This window comes from Ambystoma mexicanum, chromosome 3p, assembly GCF_040938575.1.
Source record: "Ambystoma mexicanum isolate Mex_15411 chromosome 3p, UKY_AmexF1_1, whole genome shotgun sequence".
Lineage (NCBI taxonomy): Eukaryota > Metazoa > Chordata > Amphibia > Caudata > Ambystomatidae > Ambystoma > Ambystoma mexicanum.
In genome coordinates this window covers 881,278,434-881,301,079 of record NC_090925.1, presented here as the reverse complement: position 1 = coordinate 881,301,079, position 22,646 = coordinate 881,278,434, and the positions used below count along the sequence as shown (strand labels likewise).

Genomic DNA, 22,646 nt, shown 5'->3' with positions numbered 1-22,646 from the left:
AATATATGTATTTAGAGGTAGTTCAAGGGGTAGCCAATGATGTACTAATCATTATATGTTCTATAAGTAAATATGTTCCCTTAACAAATCCCTTCCCTTGATAGGTTTTGTATTTTTCCTCGTAGAATGAGATCATAGATGACGCATGTTGGGGTATAAGACCTCCATGTAATCAAGCTGCTATGAGAGTGTACATGCATCAGTCCGATGTTTGTCAAGTCTCCCTACTTTATTAAATTGACAGTAAAGTAATATTTTGCTATATTCTTTGAGTCTGTTTGGTTATTTGGTTTGAGATCATTATTGTAATTCCATCTAGCACAAAAAGACGCTTCAAGGTGGTAGGGCACAGCTTCATGCCTCATCACCTTAAGGGAAGAACACTCCTTTTGATCCTTACAGAACTCCTCCTTTACAAGGATCCTCTTCAGCAAGTAAAAAGTGCAATTCAGAGATGTCACTAAGTATAATAGCCTGAACCTCATCAATTGCCTCTTCTTCCTCCCGCAATGGGAAATGCAAGACAGTAGGGTACTGACTCAGGCAGTTGAGAGGTGACATAACTTTACATTGTTCTTTGTTCTTGGACTCTTAGGCAACCTGATGGCCTTAGGAACAAAGCCCTTGACAAGTTACTTCTTCTTGGGGTGCGTCCTGGTAATCACAGCTTCAGCTAGAGTTTCTAAAACAGCCTACTTCCCATGCTATTCCAGATCCCTGCCCAAAAATTCCACGTTTGGGATGCTGGATCGGATACTGACAGGAATTGTCAAAGCCCTGTCCACACTCTGTTTTGGTTACTAGGGCAGAATGGAACTTATACACTGTGCCGCCAGCTAATTTAGCAGGCATTGAGGGACCTTTTAACTGGTCCTTAGGCCCGCCATTCAATCTTATGTCCGCTACAGTAGTATTGGCTCCAGTATGTTTTAAGCCAATGGTACCTGGACCCTTTTAAAAAAAAAATCTTGAGATGTTTAAATCTTTTATGGAATTTCATTCCACACATCAGAACTTTCTCCACAAGTCCCAAGGGGTACTATGACAACTGTCAACAGTTTTGCCCTTACAACTGGCATGACCTATCATGCAGTCAGATATCTGGGAATGTAGGCCTTCCCTCAACTCTGCTTTGCAGCAAGAGCTATGCTAACCTCATGAGAACCACCACACTCTATTTTAGAAACCTCTTTGAAGCATGGATGGAATGGTTTAAAGAATTCTTCATGAACCCTTCAAGTATACCTTATTGATCAACTTCAAGCCCGTAATAAAACCCCTTCATTTGTCCCATACCTTAGATTTCACTCTGTAGCTTAACATTTTCAAAATGTTTCTGTCACATTGTCAACATCATCCTATTCAAAATCCATGATCAATCTTAAGATGAAACCCAGTTATTTATATGGGAAAAATAACCAGCACTATCGCTACAATCCTGTTTATTAGCTCTGAAGTAATAGAAAATGCATAGCTTGTTTAAACTCAACCAAGAAATCAGGAAGAAAAAATAGCCTCAACCTTAGAGGTCGACCACGTTCCATTACAGCCTACCCATAATTCACTCCCAACACTTCATGCCCTATGATTCCAGCAACACAACACGATGCAACTTGGCAAATGGGAGACTTTATTTTCCAACCCATAGGCATGGCCTGTACCACCCAGACACACTTCACACAGTGAGGCGTGTTATGTGTGCCTGCCTGCCTTGCAAGTTGTACTTGCTACTGAAAGAGATCCATAATGAGTGTGACCATCATGTGCTCAGTGTGTGTGTTATACAGTGATCACGCCTACCATGTTTTCAGACTATCATTTCCAGGCATGTCCCATACAGATGACTTAACACATTCAAATATGTGCATGCTCTGTCCCTCCATGAAATTCTGCATAGCGACCAACCAGATTGTGTGCAGTTTGTAACTCACAGTCCTATTCTACAGTGTGCCACCCGCAAAGGCCCAAACTAACTCTCCCAGGCATGCACTCCCAACATTCTCTATGTTGTTCACTGGCACACTTACCTGCAGCACTCTCCACTTCTCTGATAATGTCAGATTGCAGGCCCGCTTCCCTAAGGGCAGACAGAAGATGTGGTAGGGAGAGAGGGGTGGATGGATACAAATTAATTCAGAAAGAAGCATTGACAATTGCATTTTCTCATGTCATACATTCAACGAGTCAACATATTTTGATTTTCTGAGAAGTCAACAAACTGCACAGTGTTTGACTGTCCTATAGGGAAATTGGGTGGGTACTTAGCCTTCTGGCACCCCAAAGATTGGTATCGGTGGAGAAGTCATTCATGGGTAATCGGCGTGTCAGTGGATGCCCTTTAGGGAAAGGGTGATGGTGAAGTAGATTGTACGTAAAGTGGGTTGTAAGCCCCATATCAGTTTTTAACCTTTATGTCTACATGAGGTGGATTAGTGATGCAATTTAATAGATATTGGAACAAAGGAATAAAAGAAGCCACAGCCTTTTTCAAAGGTTCTAAATTGGCTGATGTTACACTTGGCATATAAGGAGTCTTTGAATGTCAATACTTAAACTAGATCGGAGTGTTGTTGGAGGCAAACACTATAAACTATAATGATAGCATATGAAAAATAGTAATTTTTTGTTGTTAAATCCATTTAATAATTTATTTATTTTATGGTACTTTTTATATGTTTTATATATACATGATGTTGGTAAATAACGTTTCCTTTACTCGCTGTAGCCCTGGTATGTAATATAATAACTTAAATTATATGAACGGGTATGTTATATTTGGGGTCTTTTTTTAATGGTATATTGCAGTATTGCTATTAGAGAGTGTTTTTATTACTTTATCTATGAATTATGTGTTATAGTTATTGTATGATGTGTTTTTATGTTTGTACTTTAATAGCATGATTGCAGGACAAAGTAAAAAGATGTAACAACATAATATATGTATGAAGAGAGAGAGAGAGAGTGAGAGGCACACATCCCCATACCTCAGTTCCGCTGAATTACAATCCTCCACAGAGGCTAAACACGATAGTCAAATTGCCACAAAAATAACTAGATATGTTTCAAGTAATCATGATACCCCCCATCATAAGAGGATGGATGGAAGGGAATCTGTGGGTATGGAGCTGGTATCCTTCACAAAGAACATTACTGAAGGAAAACATTTGTTCTTTTAATGAGTATCTTTCTTCTATAGATCACTCATCTATTGAAAGACCCCTGGAGCAGTTCCATAGTATAGGGTACCTATAAATTGCTTGTGATTGTTTGCACTTGAATCCTTGTAATTTATCACATAACTTGTATAGTTGTGGTTTACAGTAATACATTGATCATCACTTGCTACATTCAAATGCAATAAAAAGATTAAATAAAAGAAAAAAGATGGAACAGTCCCAGCCTCCCACAAACAAGCCATCCTCAAACACATGCATTAAATGCCCTCGGGTGGACCAACCATTTTCAACAACTATAGGTCCATTGCAAGTCTCCCCATATACATCCACCACAAAGATCATGGACACAATTATTGATGTCCAACTCCAGGCTAACGTCAATACTCACAACCTTCTTGACCCATTGCAGTTGGGCTTCCACCTAGCACATGCCACAGAAACAACCCTAATCACAATTTCAGAAGGATGAACTTAGAGTGCTGCTTTTGAGGAAAAAGATCACACATTTCTTCTCAATTACCTACCAAAAATTTCAGCAGTCCCAGATTATTCTGTCCACTGTTCCCATACTGTTCTCCCAATTCCTTTGGGTCTTGTGTGGAATGTCACAAGATCTTCTCTGTCACCAGTACTCACTGACCATGACCTACTCTACCAAACAATTATTTTTAACACCAACCTCTACTTACCCACCACAAACTAGCAAAACTAATACCAACGCTGCATAACGGCCACTGCCTTCTTGACTATTAGCCAATCTTATACTTGACACATGGTCCAAATTGTATGGTTGCCTTAATTATATCTAGTACAAAGAATGGATTATAGCAAGAACATGTCTGGTCGATATTTAATATGGTTTTAGGAAGTGCCGGATGTGAAAAACCTTAAGGTGTTTCACAACTCAGTCCCCGGGGAGCCATTATTCTGGTGGCCAGGGAAGGGCCAGCACTATTGGATCCGACCCTGGGGGTGGACAAGCGAGGGAGGATCACCTGGGTAGGGGTTCCTCGGGGAGTGGGGAGGAGACACTGGAAGGTGAGACATGGTATTTCCCATTTCCTGACAGTTATTCACCCCATATTCCCTCTACCTTTATGGGACATTACAACTCCCAAACTCCCCTCCTTTCCTCATCATGGACCCTATGAAATAACCGAACCGACAGGGACATGTAATTACAGAGTATCACAACCTGAACGACACCAGAAAACTCATATTTTCCACAACAATCTCTTAAAAGAGTGGAAAGACAACCCATCAGCCTCTCACTCTGCCATCTTGTCCTGTTTAGTACCACAAGAAATGGATAACCTAAACCTAATCCCCCAGGAACTTACCAACAATAAGAAAGAAGATCTAACCAATCGTATCGTACAGTCTCCTGATGTCTTTAGTGAAGGGACCTACCATTACATACGTACTCCTGCAGGTAACGTGGTGCATTTGAAACCATACCGATTAACAGAAGCCCGCAAAAAAGATTGCCATTGAAGAGGTGGAAAATATGTTAAAAAGTTAACATCATTGTACCCTCCTCCAGTCTCTGATCCTCTCCCATAGTACTGGTGAGAAAACCTGACCAGAGCTGGAGATTCTGCATAGACTTCAGAAGGGTTCTATTTCCTCCTTCGATACCTATCCCATGCCCTGTTTTGATGACTTAATAGACAAATTGGGAGATGCAGTCTATCTGTTGACCTTAGACCTTATGAAAGGGTATGGTAGATCCGGCTAAACTGGCCTCACAGAGAAAAAATTGCTTTTTCAACTCCAACAGGACTGTTTCAATTTAAAGTCTTGCCCTTTGGAATCCACGGTACCCCTGCAACGTTCCAAAGGTTAATGGATAGAATTTTGCAAACTTATTCTAGTTTCAGCAGGGCATACATTGATGACATTGTAGTCTATAGCAAGACATGGGAAGAACATAACCCTCATCTATATACCATCACGAGGGCTCTGTGAAAAGCTGGGCTCACGGCCAACCCATTAAAGTATAAATTGGCCCAGTCAGCCGTAAAATATCTAGGCTTCTTCATAGGGAATGCTAGTGCACAACCCCAAATGGAAAAAGTAAAAGCAGTTCTTGAAGCACAAACCCCTAAAACCAAGAGGGATCCAAGAATCATCTTGGGATTGACAGGGTACTATCGTAGGTTCATCACAAACTTTTCTACTAAAACCTCTAGGCTGAACAATAAGCTTGGAAATGCAGAACCACAAAGACCCCAGTGGGAAGATGAGGATGAGGTTTGCTATAACAACTTAAAAGCAAACCCTATGCCAAAATCCCATTTTAAAAGTAGCTGACTTTTCCAAAGATTTAATTCTTCAAAACGATGATTCCCTGACTGGATTAAGTGCCGTCTTATCACAGAGTCATGACTGCTTAGAACACCCCATACTATTTGTTAGTAAAAAACTCTTTACCAGGGAGAAACATTACTTAGTTTCGGAGTTACCAGCTCTTGCTATAAAATGGCCTATCTTACATCTCAAGTACTATCTATTAGGAAGAAAATTCAAATTAATCACTGACCACTCTCCCCTTGTATGGATAAGTCAGCGTAAGGAATGAAATCCACGGGTTATGTGATAGTTCCTGGACTTGCAACCTTACTGCTTCACAGTGGAACATAGAAAGGGAAAAGAGCAGGGTAACGTGGATTTCCTTTCACAGTTCCTCAGTGAAGCAGTCCTGTCCATATCGCATGGGGGAAGGGTATGTGAAGAACCTGAAGGTGTTCCACGACTCAGTCTCCGGGGATCCCTTATTCAGGTGGCCAGGGAAGGGCCATCGCTATTGGATCCCGACCCTGGGGGTGGACAGCGAGGGATGATCACCTGGGTAGGGGGACCTCAGGGAGTGGGGAGGAGATACTGGAAGGTGAGACATGGTACCCCCCATTTCCCACATAGATGATTCAGAATATACAATCTCATTCAGCCAAGTGGCTACTAAATGTAGTTGTGACTTGTTATTTCTGACAAGAACGGCGTCCCAGAGAGTGAGTTCATAAATCGCAGATACTCTGGCAGTACAAGAAAGGACTTTTTTGACCAGTACCCTTATCACAGAAGCCAAACAAAAACTTGTACAGGTAGATTAGCAATTTGTGGAATTTAAGACAGCGACCATCTCGAAAAAAAACGAATAAACTCAAGAAGGATATCTCTTTGTTTAAAAAGGAACTAGTATATCCATACTTAGCGGACAACTTTATTTATCAGTTAATGTGGAAATCGAATCCAGCTTATAATTCTGGTATGGGTATAGAAAAGACAGGACACTATCAGAAGATAACAAGTGATCCATCAGTCGAAATAAAGAATCTTGGCTCTAAGTGAGAAGACAGTTGAGGAAGGGTACTTTTCACAATAAGAATTTGATTTCATCAACCAGTCAGAAGAGCGTATTCCGCTCTTCTACACCATTCCTAATATTTATAAGGATATTCTCAACCCTCCAGGACGACCCATTGTGTTGGGGTGTGGCTCGATTCTCGAGCCATTACCCCAATACATAGACTTTTTAATCAAACCAACTGCTATGGCTACTCCAACTTTTCTGTTGGATTCTAGGGATGTCATTACCCGAGTGGAAGGTCTCAAATTTGAACCATTAAAACAGGTTTTAGTGATGCTAGATATTGAAGCATTATATACCGATATCCCACAAGATAAAGCCGTCCAAAGCTGAGAGATCATGTTGAATAGACGACCAACACCCCATAATGTCTGTACTGAATTTGTGACTGCATGTGCATCAATGGTGCTCACTAATAGTTTTTATATGTTTAAAGACACATATTTTCTGCAAAGTAGGGGCACAGTGTTATGGCTCTAATTGCAGAACAATGCATCCTAAATAATGTCAACCCGTTTCTACAATCGATCACATTATATCGTTGAATTATTAAGGGCCTTCATTGATTGGCTCAATCAGGTTGACTCCAACTTGCACTTCACATATGAGTTCTCGACTACAAGAATTTCATTCTTGGATCTATCCATCTTTAAAAAGGAAGGTATTCTTCAAGTTGAACTGTATAGGAAGACGACTGAAAGGAACATTACTCTACACTTGAAAAGTAAGCATCCTAAAAGTCTCCTTCAGAATTAACCATATGGGATGTTTTTACGTCTGCGTCGAAACTGTACAGACATTGGTAGATTTAATGAACATGCAGATCTTCTACAAACTAGACTTCTAAAATGGGGTTATCCAAAACAAAAAAAATTATCAAACGATGTAGGAAAAGAGTGAGATTCACCAATTAGGACAACTTACTCATTCCTAAAATGAAATCTGACTTGGGGGACCGCCTAGTGTGTGCATCCACTTTTTGCCAGCATAGTAAAGCCATTAACAGGACAATTTAAAAAATTGGAGGATTCTTAATACAACAGATGTGAAATTTGAAAAGCCACTATTTGCTTTAAAGAAAAGCAGGAATTTGACGCAAAGGCTAACAAGAGCTAGCTGAATCCCGGCCAAATGTATAATGGTCCAAAATGTCCATCTGACCCCAACGTTTTGACATTACACATGTACCTCATGCGTTGCACGCACATATTTAAAAAAACACTAGCCCTGAAAATGAGGGTAGGATTTGGGACTTGCGGATGTTCACCATCTGTAAAAGCAAGAATGTAATATATGCTATATAAAGCCTGTGTAAAATGTTATACATCTGGAAGACTTCGAGGGAAGCACAAATTAAGGATCAATGAACACTGATCCAAAATCCGCACTTGCACCCTGAATGCCACATTGGTTCTGCATTACTTTGAAATCGGACACACTCTAGAGGACCGCTCCTGGTTCTGTATACATAAGATCTATGAGACTAGTAGTGTACAGGAAGCCAATGAGCTGGTCTATAAAGAGCAATTAAGGATATTCAATCTTAAAACATTTGACAGGCCTAAACTCTATGGAACAATGGGATTTTAGAACTTGAGTATAAACATGTATACCATTGATAGGGGCCAAGTTTCCCAAGGCTGAGGAATTCCCTAGTACTAGATGCTCTGAGAGTGCACAGCGCAATGGTAGTTCTTGTAACAGACAAGTACATTTGGGTACCTGAGAGGCCACCACCATGATGCGGTTTTTGTGTGGCAGGGGGGTAAAAACTGCTTAATTCCCCTATTGGGACAGCAGCAGGACAATATGATTAGTTTGTCCGCAGGTATTTTTTATGGTTTCTAGTGACTATTTCGAATGACATTTTTTCGAATGCCATAATGTCGAAAACATTTCACCCAAAAATAAAATTTGAATGTCTTTTTTTTGTTATTTTTTTGTTTGCAATGGTGGGGTACTCCCCACCCCCCTTTTTTTTTACTCACGAAACAAACAAAAAACATGTAAATTAATAAATAATACATCTGGAAAAAAAATGTCGGTAAAATATTTTCGACATTTTTGTCCTTCGAAAAAATGTTTGACATATTAGCTGGATACCATTTTTTATGTCCAAAATCAGGATGCACGCCAAAGATTAATTAAACTTTGCTGAGGGACACCCGATTATGCTCCTTTATTGTTGGCCAAAATATTTCACTCTCTGTGGACCCAGCGAAACCTGCAATCATGGGTTGGGATATAATGAATCCCCACTGTTGTGTCTTCTCTTTAATACTCACAGGTCCACTTATTTAAATGACTTTACGTGCGTAATAATTAACAATCCCCTTGGTGCAGGACACTTCCGGCTGTACCGCCCAGTATGGCGTGATAAATGCTGGCTAACTTCCTAGATGTGTGTGGGTGTGGGGAGCTCTGCATACACACAACACATGTTCAGTCATATGACTCCTGCACGTTCGTAGAAATACGACAGCGTCAAGCTGTTCAATTAGGACTCAGGCCACTGTGATGCTGGCCGTAAATGGAGGAAATCCATGATCCGTGTAAGGTAAATCGTACGAATGCTTGTACATTACAACTTCTTTCTTTTTTGCTAGACCCAAGGATAATGGGGGGACACAGCTGTATAGGCTGCTCAGCTGTTGGAGCTCTTGGAGTAAGGAACAAGTTACTTACCTGTAACTGTTGTTCTCCTGCATGGGTCTGGAATGGATTCACATGCTCATGAATATTCCCTGTCGTCGGGCTGGGAATCCTCGTTAAAGAAAAAATCAATTTCAGTTTAGTTTCTGAACTGACTTCTACTAGTAACCAATCACTGGTCTCTGGGTCATACTGCCCCCAGCCAATGACTACCCTCTACCTAAGCCCCTCCATTGGCAGCCATCTTCAGATTTGGTAGCACATAAAGTGGCAGTAGGACCAAGAGAAGAGCCGCAGAGGGGTAGGAGGGAGGGTTCGCATGTGAATCCATGCCAGACCCATGCTGGAGAACAGCAGTTACAGGTAAAGTAACTTGTTCCTTCTCCAGTATGGGGTCTGGCATAGATTCACATGCTCATGAATACAAGAATACATAGCAGTACACACAAGCACAACCACGGGAGGTGGCAAGGCTCAACATTAAGCAGTTCAACAACTCAACATTAAGCATCTCTTACTTCCTCACCAGGCTCACCTTCAAGCGAACAGGTTGCGCAGCACTGCCTGGCCGATTCTGCACTCCTCCCTGGAATCCCGGTCGACGCAGTAGAATCCCGTGAAGGTGTGCATCAACCTCCACGTAGCAGCCCTGCAGATGTCCAGCAGGTGCACACTAGACAAGAACGCTGTGATAGCAGCGATCGCTCTGTTCGAATGGGCTCTCGGACAGCCGGGCAACGGTCGGTTTGCCAACCGGTGACAGTGCATGATGCAGCTGGAGAGCCATCTGGAAATGGAAGCCTTCGAGAGGGCCTTCCCTTGGTTCACAAGTCCAACGTTTACAAACAGCTGTGATGTCTTCCGAAGACTCTTCGTGCGGTCCACGTAGAACTTCAGCGCTCTAGCCAAATCCAGCAAGTGCAAAGTCCTCTCAGCCGGCGATGAAGGCGATAGAAAGAAAACAGGTAACACCAAGGGCTCGTTGAGATGGAAGTCCGACGGCACGTTGGGCATCAAGGAGGGGTGCGTCCTCGGCACTACCCTCGTCTCGTGAAATGTCAGGCATGGAGGTTTACAGGAGAGGGCCTGGATCACTCCCACTCGTCGTGCGGAGGTGATGGCCACAAGAAATGCTGTCTTCCATCACAGGAACTTCAACGGTGCCGAATGGAGAGGCTTGAATGGCGGCCCCATGAGCCTGGTCAGCACCACGTTGAGCTCCCACGCCGGGGCCGGAGCCTTCACCGGCGGGAACGATCGGAACAGTCCCTTCATGAACTCCTTCACTAGGCAGTGTGACCACAACGACGACTTTCCCGGAGTTCTGGTGTAGTGGAGATGGTCGCCAGATGGATCTTGATGGAGGCATGAGCCAGCCTCGCCTTGGCCAGCAAAAGTAAGTATGGCAGCACTTGAGGGGCCGTAATCCGCAGAGGGTTACTCTTCTGTGCACGGCACCAGACAGACAGACAGACAGAAAACCTCTTCCATTTGTGTCCATAGCACTTGAGAGTCGAGTACACCCTGGCCTTTGCAAGCACCTCCTTGCAGAACTCTAGTGCTGCAGGAGCCAGACCTGCAGGTTCAGCGATCCTGGGTCGTGATGGAGGATGGCACCTCCTTCCCTGGCGAGAAGGTCCGCGTCCGTCGGAATATTAACCGGGGGGAGGGGGAACGCTGACATGTCCAGAAGATCCGGGAACCAGATCTGCCTCGACCACGCCGGTGCGACGCGGATCATCCTGCACTGGGACCGTCTGAGTTGACTGATGAGTCGCAGCAGCAACGGCAACGGGGGGGGAAACGCATACAGGAACAGGCCGTCTCAGGGGAATGAGAAGGCATCGCCCATACTCCCCAGCTGGGGAAACCTGCTGGCGAACCTCCGGCACTTGGCGTTCGTCGCCGTCGCAAATAGGTCGATCTGAGGATTGCCCCATCGTTGGAATAGGAGATCCGCTTGATCCTGCCGAAGTTCCCACTCGTGGCACGAGCGCAGCTCCCTGCTGAGTGAGTCGGCGATGGTGTTCTTTATTCCTGCCAGATGGAAGGGCACCAGGAACATCCCTTGGGCAACGGCCCATTGCCACAGATCCAGCGCTTCCTTGGATAGGGCTGGGGATCTGGTGCCCTCCTGCTTCCTGATGTAGAACATCGTGGTGGTGTTGTCGGTGAAGACCCTCACCACCTTGCCCTTGAGGGACGGAAGGAACGACCTGAGGGCCCAGAACACAGCTCGGAGCTCCAGGACGTTGATGTGTGGTGACCTCTCCTCAGGGAGCCAAAGGCCTCTTGCTTGGAGATCTCCGGTGTGCGCTCCCCATCCTTTCAGGGAGGCGTCCATCATCACCGTTTTCTGATTTGCCGGGGTCTGGAAGTCCATGCCCACCGCTAGAGGTGCGCTGGTGCCCCACCACGGGATCGCTTGGCGGAAAGTCTCGTTGAGCGAGATCCTGTCTTCGAAGCTGCCCGCCGCTTGCATCCAACGGGCGTCAAGGAATTCCTGCAGTGGACGCATCCACAACCTGCATAGGCGCACGAGGTAGCTGAACAAGGACATCATGCCGAGTAGGGACTTGATGGACCTCACCCTGGCCACTTCCATGGTCAACAGCCCTTGTACCTTGCCCAGCATGGCTTTCGTCCTTTCCTCCGACGGCGAAGCCAATCGCGCCACTTTGTCGAGTCTGGCTCCCAGGAAAAGGGCGTCTTGCGACGGTACCAAGTGGGATTTCGCGAAGTTGATCAAGAATCCCAGATCCGTGAGCAGTTGGACAGTCTTCGCTGTGTGATCGACAGCGAGTTCCCTTGACTTTGCTTGTATGAGCTAATCGTCCAGGTAGGGGTAGACGTGGATCCTCTGGAGGCGTAGCCGCACCACCACTGGTGCCAGGCACTTGGTGAAGACCCTGGGTGCCGACTTCAGTCCGAAGGGAAGGGCCTTGAACTGATAGTGTCACGCTTGGACCACGAATCGTAGGAACTTTCGATGTCCGTTGAGAATGGGGATGTGGAAGTAGGCATCCTCCAAGTCCAGCGACAATAGGAAGTCGCCTTCCTCCAGTTGTCCCAGCATGTGCTGGAGGGTGACCATCTGGAATTTCTGGGACTTGATGTACTTGTTTAGACGACGAAGGTCCAGGATGGGTCGCCAACTGCCGGTCTTCTTTCGGACGAGGGAGTACAGCGAGTACACTCCGGAGCCCCGGAACCTCTTTGGGACGAGTTCTATCTCGCCCTTTTTCAGCATTGCTCGTACCCCCAGAAGTAGCTGTGGGATGTGGTTTTCCTTCCTGGCCACAGGTGGTAGATGGGGACACTTTCTTTGGAATTCCAGAGTGTGCCCGTGTGCCAGCGCGTCCAGCTCCCAACGATCGGTGGAGATGGACTCCCACACGCTGACGAATTTCGCCAGCTGGCCTCCCACCGTGGTGCTTCAGTGGGGGCCCGATGCCGTGGCCGGTTCAATCCTGCTTCACCAAGGCCTTCGCCTCCTTGACGACAATGACGTCCTCCAGCCTTGCTGCGGCCTCTGTAGGCCTCCTGCGATGATGAACGGGCCACCTGGCGGTACTACGAGGAACCGCCACCAAATCCTTTGGAGGCACCTTGAGACTTGCCTCCGGAGGTCCGAAAGGGCAGTCATCGTTGATGGAGAAAACCCACTGCCTCGCCGATCAGGTTGTTTCCGTCGAAGGGCATGTCCAGTACCCTAGTCTGCACGTCCTGAGGGAAATCGGTGGCCTTAAGCCAGCTAAGGCAAACTCTGTTGCCCATTTGGCAAAAGCCGGTGTCGGCGATGTCTGTGGCCACCGTGATGGCATTGTCCGAAGCCACCTCGCCTTCCTGCAAGATTTCAAGGGCTTCCGCCCTCTTGTTGGCCGGTAGGAAATCCAGGAGGGGAGCGATCTTGAACCACAGCTCCCTGTCGTAGCGTGTCATGATCGCGAGGGCGTTGGCCGCTTTGATGGTCGTCGCCCCATGGTGTCCAGCTTCTTCCCCTCGCCGTCAGGTGGGGCAGTGGAAGTTGATCCCGTCGCCCCAGCCGATTTCTTCTTGACCGCTGCAGAAACCACCGAATCTGGGGACGGCTGAGCTCTGAGGCACATGGGGGCGGAACCCGGTACTTCTTCTCATACCGGTCCCTCTTTGCAGGTGCCGTGGATGGGTTCTTGAGTAGCGACAGTCCTTCGTCCCAGATGTCGTCTAATAACGGTACTGAGAGGACGGTCTTCCCCTTGGCCTCCCGTCGCTGATGGAGGAAACCCTCCTTCTGTTCTTCGGGCAAAGTTGAAAGAGATCCGAAGCCCTGGCGATCATGGCATGGAAAGAGCCAATTTCGTCGGGAGGGGAGGCCAGGGTAGGAGGTGATGGGAGATCGGTCCCGTCGTCACCACTGTCGTCGTCCATCCCCGTCGTCGCCGTCTCCGTTCCCGTCTCGTCCCAGGTGAGGGCTGGAATGGAGGGGGAGGATGAATTTGCCTCTGCTTGTTCGGTGGGCTTCCCGACGGTCCAGGCGCAACTGGATCGTCCGCTGGGGTTAAGGGCAACCTTGTCGGGCCTGGATAGCCATCAAGATTGCTCCCGAGTTGTCCTGTGGCATAGGCACCGGTTGGCACGGGAGCGACGGCTGGGGAGTAGGGTCCTCCGTCTCCTCCACGATCTGCGGCTCCTCGTCGGCTCCCCCGTCGCTTTCTACGTCCGCCTCGTCGGGATCCCTCCCGTAGGACCGGACTTCCTCGAACTTCTTGTCCAGGATCGTTTTGACGCCAACAAGCTCATCTTCAGAGGTGGTCTCAGTGTCTGTTATGGCTACCATGCCCTCCCCCTCTTTCTCCACCCGGGGTTTCATGGGGGTCTTATCGATAGGCTGAAAAGAGGATTCCCTCCGGGGTGGCAGGGAAACTCTAGGCCCGGAAGTCGTCTCCACTGGGGTAGCCTCCGCAGGCTATGCCAGGGCCGCCACGACTCCTTTGATCGAGGCCTTAGCGGGGTGAATCAGGGCCTTCGCGACTTTGGGTGCGCCTGAGGCCTTCACCTTAGGGGGAGGGTCGCTGCCTCGCTCCCCCTCTGCCGCCGTCGGGATCGACCAGGGCTTCTCCCCAAGCTTACCCGGGTTCTCCGACTTCCTCTTCACCAAGCCAGAGCATTGGCTTGTGGTTGATGGCGTCGGTGACATTGCGCCCTGCATGGCAGCCAAGGAGCCCGAGCCATCGGCGCTCCTGGTGCCTGCAGATTCGCTCTGCTTTGCCTTTTGTTGGGCCCCCATCACCGGAGCGCCCTCAAAGGTCTTAAAAGACCGCTCGGACTTCCTCTTCTTCTCACCTGCTGCTGGACAAGAGTTTATCTACATTAGCGTAATGACTACAGAATGCCTGCTCACTAGGCATCCACAGCAACGCTTTAGGTAGGCATTTTGATCCCTGTAAGTGGATTGGGGTCTAATTCCCTCTTGACTTCTTTCCTCTTCCCCCCCCCCCCCTCAGTACTCCATCAACACTGTACATGGGAGCACTAAAAGGCTTTTCCAATACTTTCACACAATAAATTTGTCACTTCTATGCACCAATAGGTTACAATTTGGTGTTGCACATTTTTACTTGGGAAGATGGAAGAGGGGGTGTAGTTATGGGGCACCTGTCCAAATAAGGAGAAATACCCAGTCCTATACATCATGTTGCTTTTTAATCACCTCTCATGCTAATGCTTGGCAGCTAGTTACTTCAGATATAACAGTGACAAGTTCATGTTTGGTTGTTATACAGGGGCTGAACTATGGATCAATATCCCTGACGAAGGTGGTCCACATTTGTCAATATACCACTGAAACGCCAGTTTTTGCCACTGTCTTTGCACGGGGGTTGTGCCTACACCCGTGACCAGCAGACGTGGTGACCCACGCTTACCATTACCTGGACAGCGGAAGGCGTAGTACATTATTTCAGCCTTTTGTACATTTCTTCAGCTTCATGTTTAACTTGAATAAGTTCAAAACTCCACAGTGTACATTATTTCAGCCTTTTGTACATTTTTTCGCTTCATGTTTAACTTGAATAAATTCAAAACTCCACAGTCATTTGTTTTGCAACTAAAATTCACCCAGTCTTTATTTACATTCTGGGGTGATTTTGCCACATAAAATGGCCAAAGATACTAGCCCTAAGTGAGCTAGGGACACTTAGCTATAGTCTGATTCATGACCTATGCCGCACACTTAGCCTCACAGACAGACCTAGGCTGCTGTCATACTGAGCGTGATTTGTCAAATTCAGCTTCTCTTTTTTTTTTTCTTTTTTTTTGAAAGCCAAATGTATTTGTGTATTACCAAGATGTTGTAAATCCTGCAAATATTTGTCACCTTTTGGCGAAATTCTTCATTATTTTTCTTTAGAAGCAATGATGTAATCCAAAACAGTTTACATAAGCTTCAAATTTGTTTTTTTCTTTCTTATGAACAATTATATTTTTGTCTACCATTGTGTCTTTGTGGTTCTGTGTCAACAACATTATATACTGCACAGGCGTAGTATGATAGGCGATATCTCTTCATTAAATTGTATGATTTATTCATGACAGCTACCAGTTGAATAATTGCTGGCAGCCTTCCAATTAGTTGTTTAAATATAAGTTACACAGGAACACGCCTTAGTTTAATTTTGGGCTTTTCCCCTCCACCAGTTGGTGAGTCGAATGCGACGATCCTTCATTTTCCGTTCAGACATGTTCTCAAAAAATACACAGTCCTTCTCCACGTGCGATTTGTCATCGTGAAGGCAGTAGAGGCACCAAGAGCGCTCATCTTCCTTGAAGACATTCTGTAATCCGCATCAAGGGCAGCTCCTGAACAGCTTGGATCCAGGCGTCGGGTTTCCTTTTTCCTGGGCCATGTCCATGCGGGGTAGGCCTCAGGGATCTTCCAGAGTCCTCCAAGAAGCGGAAACTCGACGAAAATTCACCCTTGAGGGGCGTAGAAAATTCCAAAACGGGTCCCCGTTGATCGGAAGTAGAATCGGTGGAGCTTGAGGCTCGATTGACCGAAAAAAATAAGAGTAAACTCTTCGAAAAATCGCAAAACGCAGTAAAAGCTCAAGAGCTATAGCACGAGGATCTCAACACTTGAACGTGCGGTAAAAATCTGAAGATGGCTGCCAGAGGAGGGTCTTAGGTAGAGGGCGGTCATTGGCTTGGGGCAGTATGACCCAGAGACCAGTGATTGGTTACTAGTAGAAGACAGTTCAGAAACTAAACTGAAATTTATATTTTCTTTACTGAGGATTCCCAGCCCGACGACAGGGAATATTCATCAGCATGTGAATCCATGCCAGACCCCATGCTGAGAATTGCCCTTTTCTACAGTGAGCGACCAAGTATACATTGCCATGAGCAATCTGCTATAACCCCAAAAATGTTTTGTACCCATGGCAGGTATCCACTAGCCAGCATGTGATTGGATTGAATGAACTAATTATCGTTTACAAAAATAAATGTCAGGCTTGTTAGTTACGACAACCAATAACACTGACATTAAGCTGTTATGACATACAGTACAGTAATACTGTACCATTTTATTCCCAAGGATCAAGGTGATTACATCGCTGGATCCCTAGAACATGCAGCGATGATTTCAATTACTTTAACTGCAGTATGCCTTCTAAAATAGACATGAGTATAGGAACCCCTGGACCCAATTTGGCCTAATCTCTGCTCTTATTGCATTGAGCTGTTTTGGTATATTATGTCAACCATTCAAAATAAACCTTCATTTCTTTCCCAGGTCGTTAATAATAAATGAAATACTGCGTCCTATCTGTCAGCGATGAAGTGACTGCCCAGCATATTAGGTAGCACTAACATCACTTAACTGTTTTTCTCGAGCACGGTGTGGTGCTAGATTTCTGCCAGTTGTGGGAGCTCTCGGCTACTGAGGGCACGGTTGTTTGTGGCACCAGAGTTATTGGGGGACAGCATGGATTCACTATGGGTTGGCCTGCATGTGAGGAATTGGATATGGTAGTTACCAATATTCACGTGCAGGAATAGGTTGCCTTGCTATATGGCCTATGCAGGTCCAAGTGATTGGTTGATTACATATTATGTTTATACATATATACATTTTTGCAGAGTGCCATTTGTCCCCTGACGAAGACGTGGTGAACCTACACATCGAAATCGGTCGGTTCTGACAAAGTTTTAGATATGTGATCGTGTGCTATTAAACAGCTACTAAGATCCACTCCAAAAAGATAAAAAAATGTTTTAAAAATGTTATATTTTTTATTTATTTGTGTTCATATGAAATGTTCTGTGATTTGTATAAATGGGAATAGAGAGTTATTGATGAAGGATCGATTTAGGATAGATTACTTTATTGTTGTGTGGGAAGGATTTGTGTAATCTGCATTTTATAGTTGTGATTTTAACTGCATCTAATTGTTCAATTTTTGATTGATTTATGATTTATTTCATTAATAATTTAGTATCATCTTAAATAAATAATTTTGATAATGATTTATAAAATGATGTCCTCTGAATCTCCTTTCTGCTAAACTATATGTTGTAATTCCCTGTTCCAGGGAGTGTGGATTTCCTGCTCTTCAGCACAATAATACCCAATTTCCTGACAGTTATTCCCCCCATATTCCCTCTACCTTTATGGGACACTACATATCTTTGCATATGTTAGTGGCACTTTTGACCCTCCTCATGACTTTATGTAGATATCTGATGCTGCTTTAGTCAAGGTGATACAGTTGCTGACTGCCACATCCAACTCATTCTCTATGGGGCTGGGGTCCTCTATTCCTGTATATGCATCTACCTGTCTCCCTTTAACTGCATGACGTTTCAGCACTTAATGTTACAAAATGGTTTTGCAGGACACTTTACAGTCAGAGGTGCAGTATAGGCAGTCTGTGGTTGTGCACAGTGTTCCTTACGGTATCATTCAAGTGCCTCATTTCCCCAATTCAGCTTTTTTGGTAATATTAGCGACAAAAGGGCACTTAACAAATACACCACAATTAAATAACACGACTGTAGGACTGGAACTATTATTATGACTACTGGACATTGATTGACCTGTTACGATTTCACTCCACGGCCAGTTCTAGGATTTCCGGGACCTGTGCAGCAAAAGACGTGTAGTCCCCCTACTGTGCATACTTACTGACATGATCAGAATTGATGTAACAGAAAAGGACATTAGAGGAGGTATCATCAGTCTTTGATAATCAAGGGCATCATGAGAAGTGACATTATAAGAAGTCGTCATAAGTAATCCAAGAGACAAATAACTATACAGTAGAACATTATGTGAAGGGCCACAATAATTATAATTGTACATGGAGCAATACTATAGGTTAGGAAAGCATGAGTGAGGCTTTTTAATAGCGTATGCTGCAAACTGAATCACTTCTAGGGACTCTCAATTTTGGCAGCTATGACACAGTGGGATTTAATGATTTTCCCAGGATAACAAACTTAATTTAGATGGTGAAACTAGGATTTGAGCCCAGGCTGGAGTCAGGCACTCGACCACATCTTCCCAGATCTAGTTTGTGCAAATGTTTGTAATAGTTTGGGTTTTAAGAGCTAAAATATGACTTTGTTTTATCGGACTGCCTTCAAACTATTCAAATCACATAGTAAACTAACCTGACAATACATGCGTTATGCTACAACCATAAAAACAAATATAGTATGATTGATTTATTCTCCCCACCCTGAACAGAAGATTGAAGTAGCAGCATCCACAGTACTGTGAGCCTATATAAATCTCCTTTGGGGTTTAAGACATTGTATCAAGACTTAAAGACACACAACAGAAAATGCATGATAGTATCATCAATTTGTACTCCTTATTTCACAGAACATGGAGTTTGTTATGCCCCCTCCAGATCGATTTCCAGTACCAAACATTTGTACTTCTTAAGGGATAATAGTCACTTCCAATGACCCACAGACTGAAGCGTCTTCGGCTATCATTAATCACTACAGTTTTAAAGCTCTGCTGAATGACATCCTAAGAAGGCATTTGACAGATTCTACCAACATCAAGCACATGGAGTATGATTAAAGCTTTATTGGCCCCACCCTGATTAGACGATTGAAGTAGCAGCACCCACAGTAATGTGAGCATAAAGAAACCTAGAAACCAAACACAAGTGATTGTACCCAAACCCAAAGTATGCGCTAGTGGCTAGGATAATAAAAGTATGGGTGTCGCAGCAAAGCCTGAAATAGTGGCGTGCTTCCGTGTTCGGGTATCTGGAGTGCTCTCCCTTCTGAAAATAATTATTCAAAAAAACAAACGTAATGAAATTAATGCACAACGTCTAAGTCAAAATCTGAATGCTGTTTAATTCATAAAACGTTCTCACATTTGGACTTAGAAGTCGTGCATTAATTAAGTTTTGTTTGTTTTTTGGAATAATTCTTCTCAGAAGGGTGAGTGCCCCAGAGACCATTTTTTTGCATTAACAAACCTACTTTGGGTTTTAAAACTGTTATCAATCTATATTTATAAAAGTCAAAATGTGTGTGTTTGTAAGTGGCATGGCGAAGCATTTTTCCTTGTATAATTCCACACTGCTTCATCACTCTGCACCAGATTTTGCATAGTTACCCATTAGGACCCTCCAGACAATACTGGCTACATGACATTTGGACACTCTAGCCCGTTCCTGGGATTTCAGCAAAAGTCAACATTTTTCTGTGGGTTTGTGGCTTGGCGAAACGTTGTTTCTTTTACAATTACACACTGTTTCACTAATCTGCACCAATTTTTGCAGTTACCTGTTAGGACCCTCCAGACAAAACTGGCTACATGACATTTGGACACCCCACCCCGTTTCCCGATTTCAGCAAAAGTCAAAATTCAGTTGTGGTTTTGTGGCTTGGTGAAGCGTTGTTCCTTAGACAATTCCACATTGTTGCACCAATCTGCACCACATTCTGCATAGACACCTGTGTGAGAAACCTGAACATGTCTCCCTGACTAGTCCCAGGGGATCTGTCATCCAGGTGGCCATGACATGGTCATCACTATTGGATCCAGTTCCGGGGGGTGGACCAGTGTGGGAGGATCACCTGCATGGGGAACCTCGGAGGATGGGAGTGGGACACCAATGGGTGAGACGCGGTATCCCCTTTTTATAACACCTTTTCCCCATCCCACCCCGTAGGGTACTCAAACACTCTACCCCCCCTTTTCCGACACAAACACTTTTGCATACCACAAAAGACGACAAACACCAGAGCCAATTTACCTGACATGTCCCATCACAAGGGTCAGACAAAGTCAGGCAATTGACCAGAATCACACACACCTGACAGCCCTTACCTGCCCCACAGGGATAAAAGGTGGAGCACGAGAGCACAAGTTGAGCAAGGCAGACCACACGAGAGAGCTAACTCAACATGGCAGTTCAAGAGGAGGAGAAAGATGGCATGAATCAAGAGGGTGACAAGGAGAGATGCAACCTTGCCCTTTTCAAGCCAAGCCCGTGAAATCTACACAGAAGGAATCGGAAGACTACGAACAATAGCCAGCGTGTGTTGCAGCAGATGCCAATTATTTTTTAAATGCAAATAAATAAATGGTACACCGGGCCCTCTGCTGATAACCAACCCGGGGAGAGACTTGCCACCGTGGTACCGGCACTGACTCCAGAGACACAAAAGGCTGAGCCGTTCATCACAGCCGGTGAGTCGAGGTGAGAGCCGATAAACTGATGATACGAAAGGGGAAAACAAGTTACAGAGGAGTCAGACACCACGCGGGTGCTCACTCGGGAAACTGTGTGACTACACTGTTGTTGAAACTACCATTATCAGAAGGCCTTGGGAAAGGCGAGAAATGGGTCAAAGTGGTCATTCAGGGGTCTGGTAAAATCCTCTGTACAGTCGAAAGTCTTTGACCGCCAGATGATTGGGAAGCTAAGGGAAGTGAATCCTGCATTGTAAGAACTGTTCAAGAAACTGTGTGATTGACAAAGTTGGCAAGAGTGAATCCGATGGATGGAGGCCGATAAAGAAAGGACAAAGCCAAAAGTCCCAATGAATAGTGTGTTGACAAGAGTGAACCCGGCAGAGGCATGTGCACAGTGAATTGTTTAAAAAGACATTAAGATTCATGAAGGTCGCAGTAGAGATTGAGTTGAAAGCCATAGTGAACCTTACGGAGGGAGACTAATATTCAAGAAGGGTCTGAGCCTGGAAGAGGGGGGATACAAGGGTGAAAAGGAATCACCCAAGATGCAAGCAGTAAGGAACTTTTATTTATTATTTTTGGAAGACATCAGGTCCTCAGAGGCAAGAGACTTTTTGTAGCAAAGAGACTTACCACCAAAGGCTCTGATAGCTGAGAGCGGAACTGTTCGCTCGTGCTGGGAAAGCTCGAGCTTGTGCTGTGCTTCGGAGTCCCGCCTTGTCATGTGCTCAGAACGTGGGGAAGGGAGACCCTGACTACCGCATCATGACTTATTATTTGTGAACACTTCTTTCTTTCTTACCTTATCCCACACTCTTTGTTTGTATTAAGCGCAAGGATTGGCAATAGGTTTTTCTTAGTCTAGGCCCTTTTATTTTGACAAGACGCCCCTAGGACTGCCTTATTATTATTTGTTGGTTGTAGCTTGCTCCCATCTTAGATTTAGGTTTAGATTAGGCGTTTTTCCAACCCGCATATACAGTTTCATAAACACCCTTGAACTGTGATCACTTGTCTCTGTCTTTACTGTTGCCACCATGAGTTCCTTACACTAGTTAGGACCCTCCATGCATTACTAGTTACTTACTATTGGTACACCCCACCACTTTCTTCGGATTTCAGCACCTTCACACATAAGACGGTTGACTAAAATCAGCGAATCATCAATATATTTGTAGAATGACTGGTCCTTAACCGTAAAATGCATGGTTTGTGGGACATTTGCATCTCAACTAACTGCACCACACCAGGGTGAGGTGACAGGTGGGGTGAGAGAACAGAAGGTCCCAGTATGTAGCAGCACACCAACTCCCGCCTCCCCCAACGTCTGCTCAGGGTATGTTAGCCAGCCACATGCAGCCATTCTCTGTGCAGTTTACTTCAGGGTGCAAACCACATCAATCGATAAGCGAATCAGAACAGTGACCTACAGGATCATTGAATTTCAATAATTGATGAGTGTTATCAAGTCGGTCCACAGAACCCGTTCGAAGGGGTACTTTTGCAAGGACTTAATACGCCCAGTGATGGGAAATGCATGATCGTGCCACCTGCTTGTAATTATTATTTCACAGAGTTTAGAACTTGTTATGCACCCCTACCATTTGTAAGACCAAACATTTGCACTTCTTAATGGACAAAATTCACTTCAAGTGACCCCGACTGCACTGTCTGCAGCTATATACCACTAATGTCTCTAGTTTTAATGCTCTGATGAAACAAAATGGCATTCCAAGAA

At 45.0% G+C, this 22,646-nt stretch overlaps 1 protein-coding gene across 3 annotated transcripts in view; it reads right to left on the bottom strand.

The window, feature by feature from the left end:
* CLN3 (CLN3 lysosomal/endosomal transmembrane protein, battenin) overlaps nt 1-22,646 on the bottom strand; it is a 652,734-nt gene that overhangs the window by 210,581 nt on the left and 419,507 nt on the right. For all 3 annotated transcript variants that reach the window (XR_011304414.1, XM_069652104.1, XM_069652103.1), the window contains exon 10: nt 2,028-2,077. Coding sequence is in view for 2 of the 3 variants with exons in the window: in XM_069652104.1 (XP_069508205.1) it covers nt 2,028-2,077 (50 nt within the window). In the remaining variant the exon portion in view is untranslated. The remainder of the gene's footprint in view (nt 1-2,027; nt 2,078-22,646) is intronic.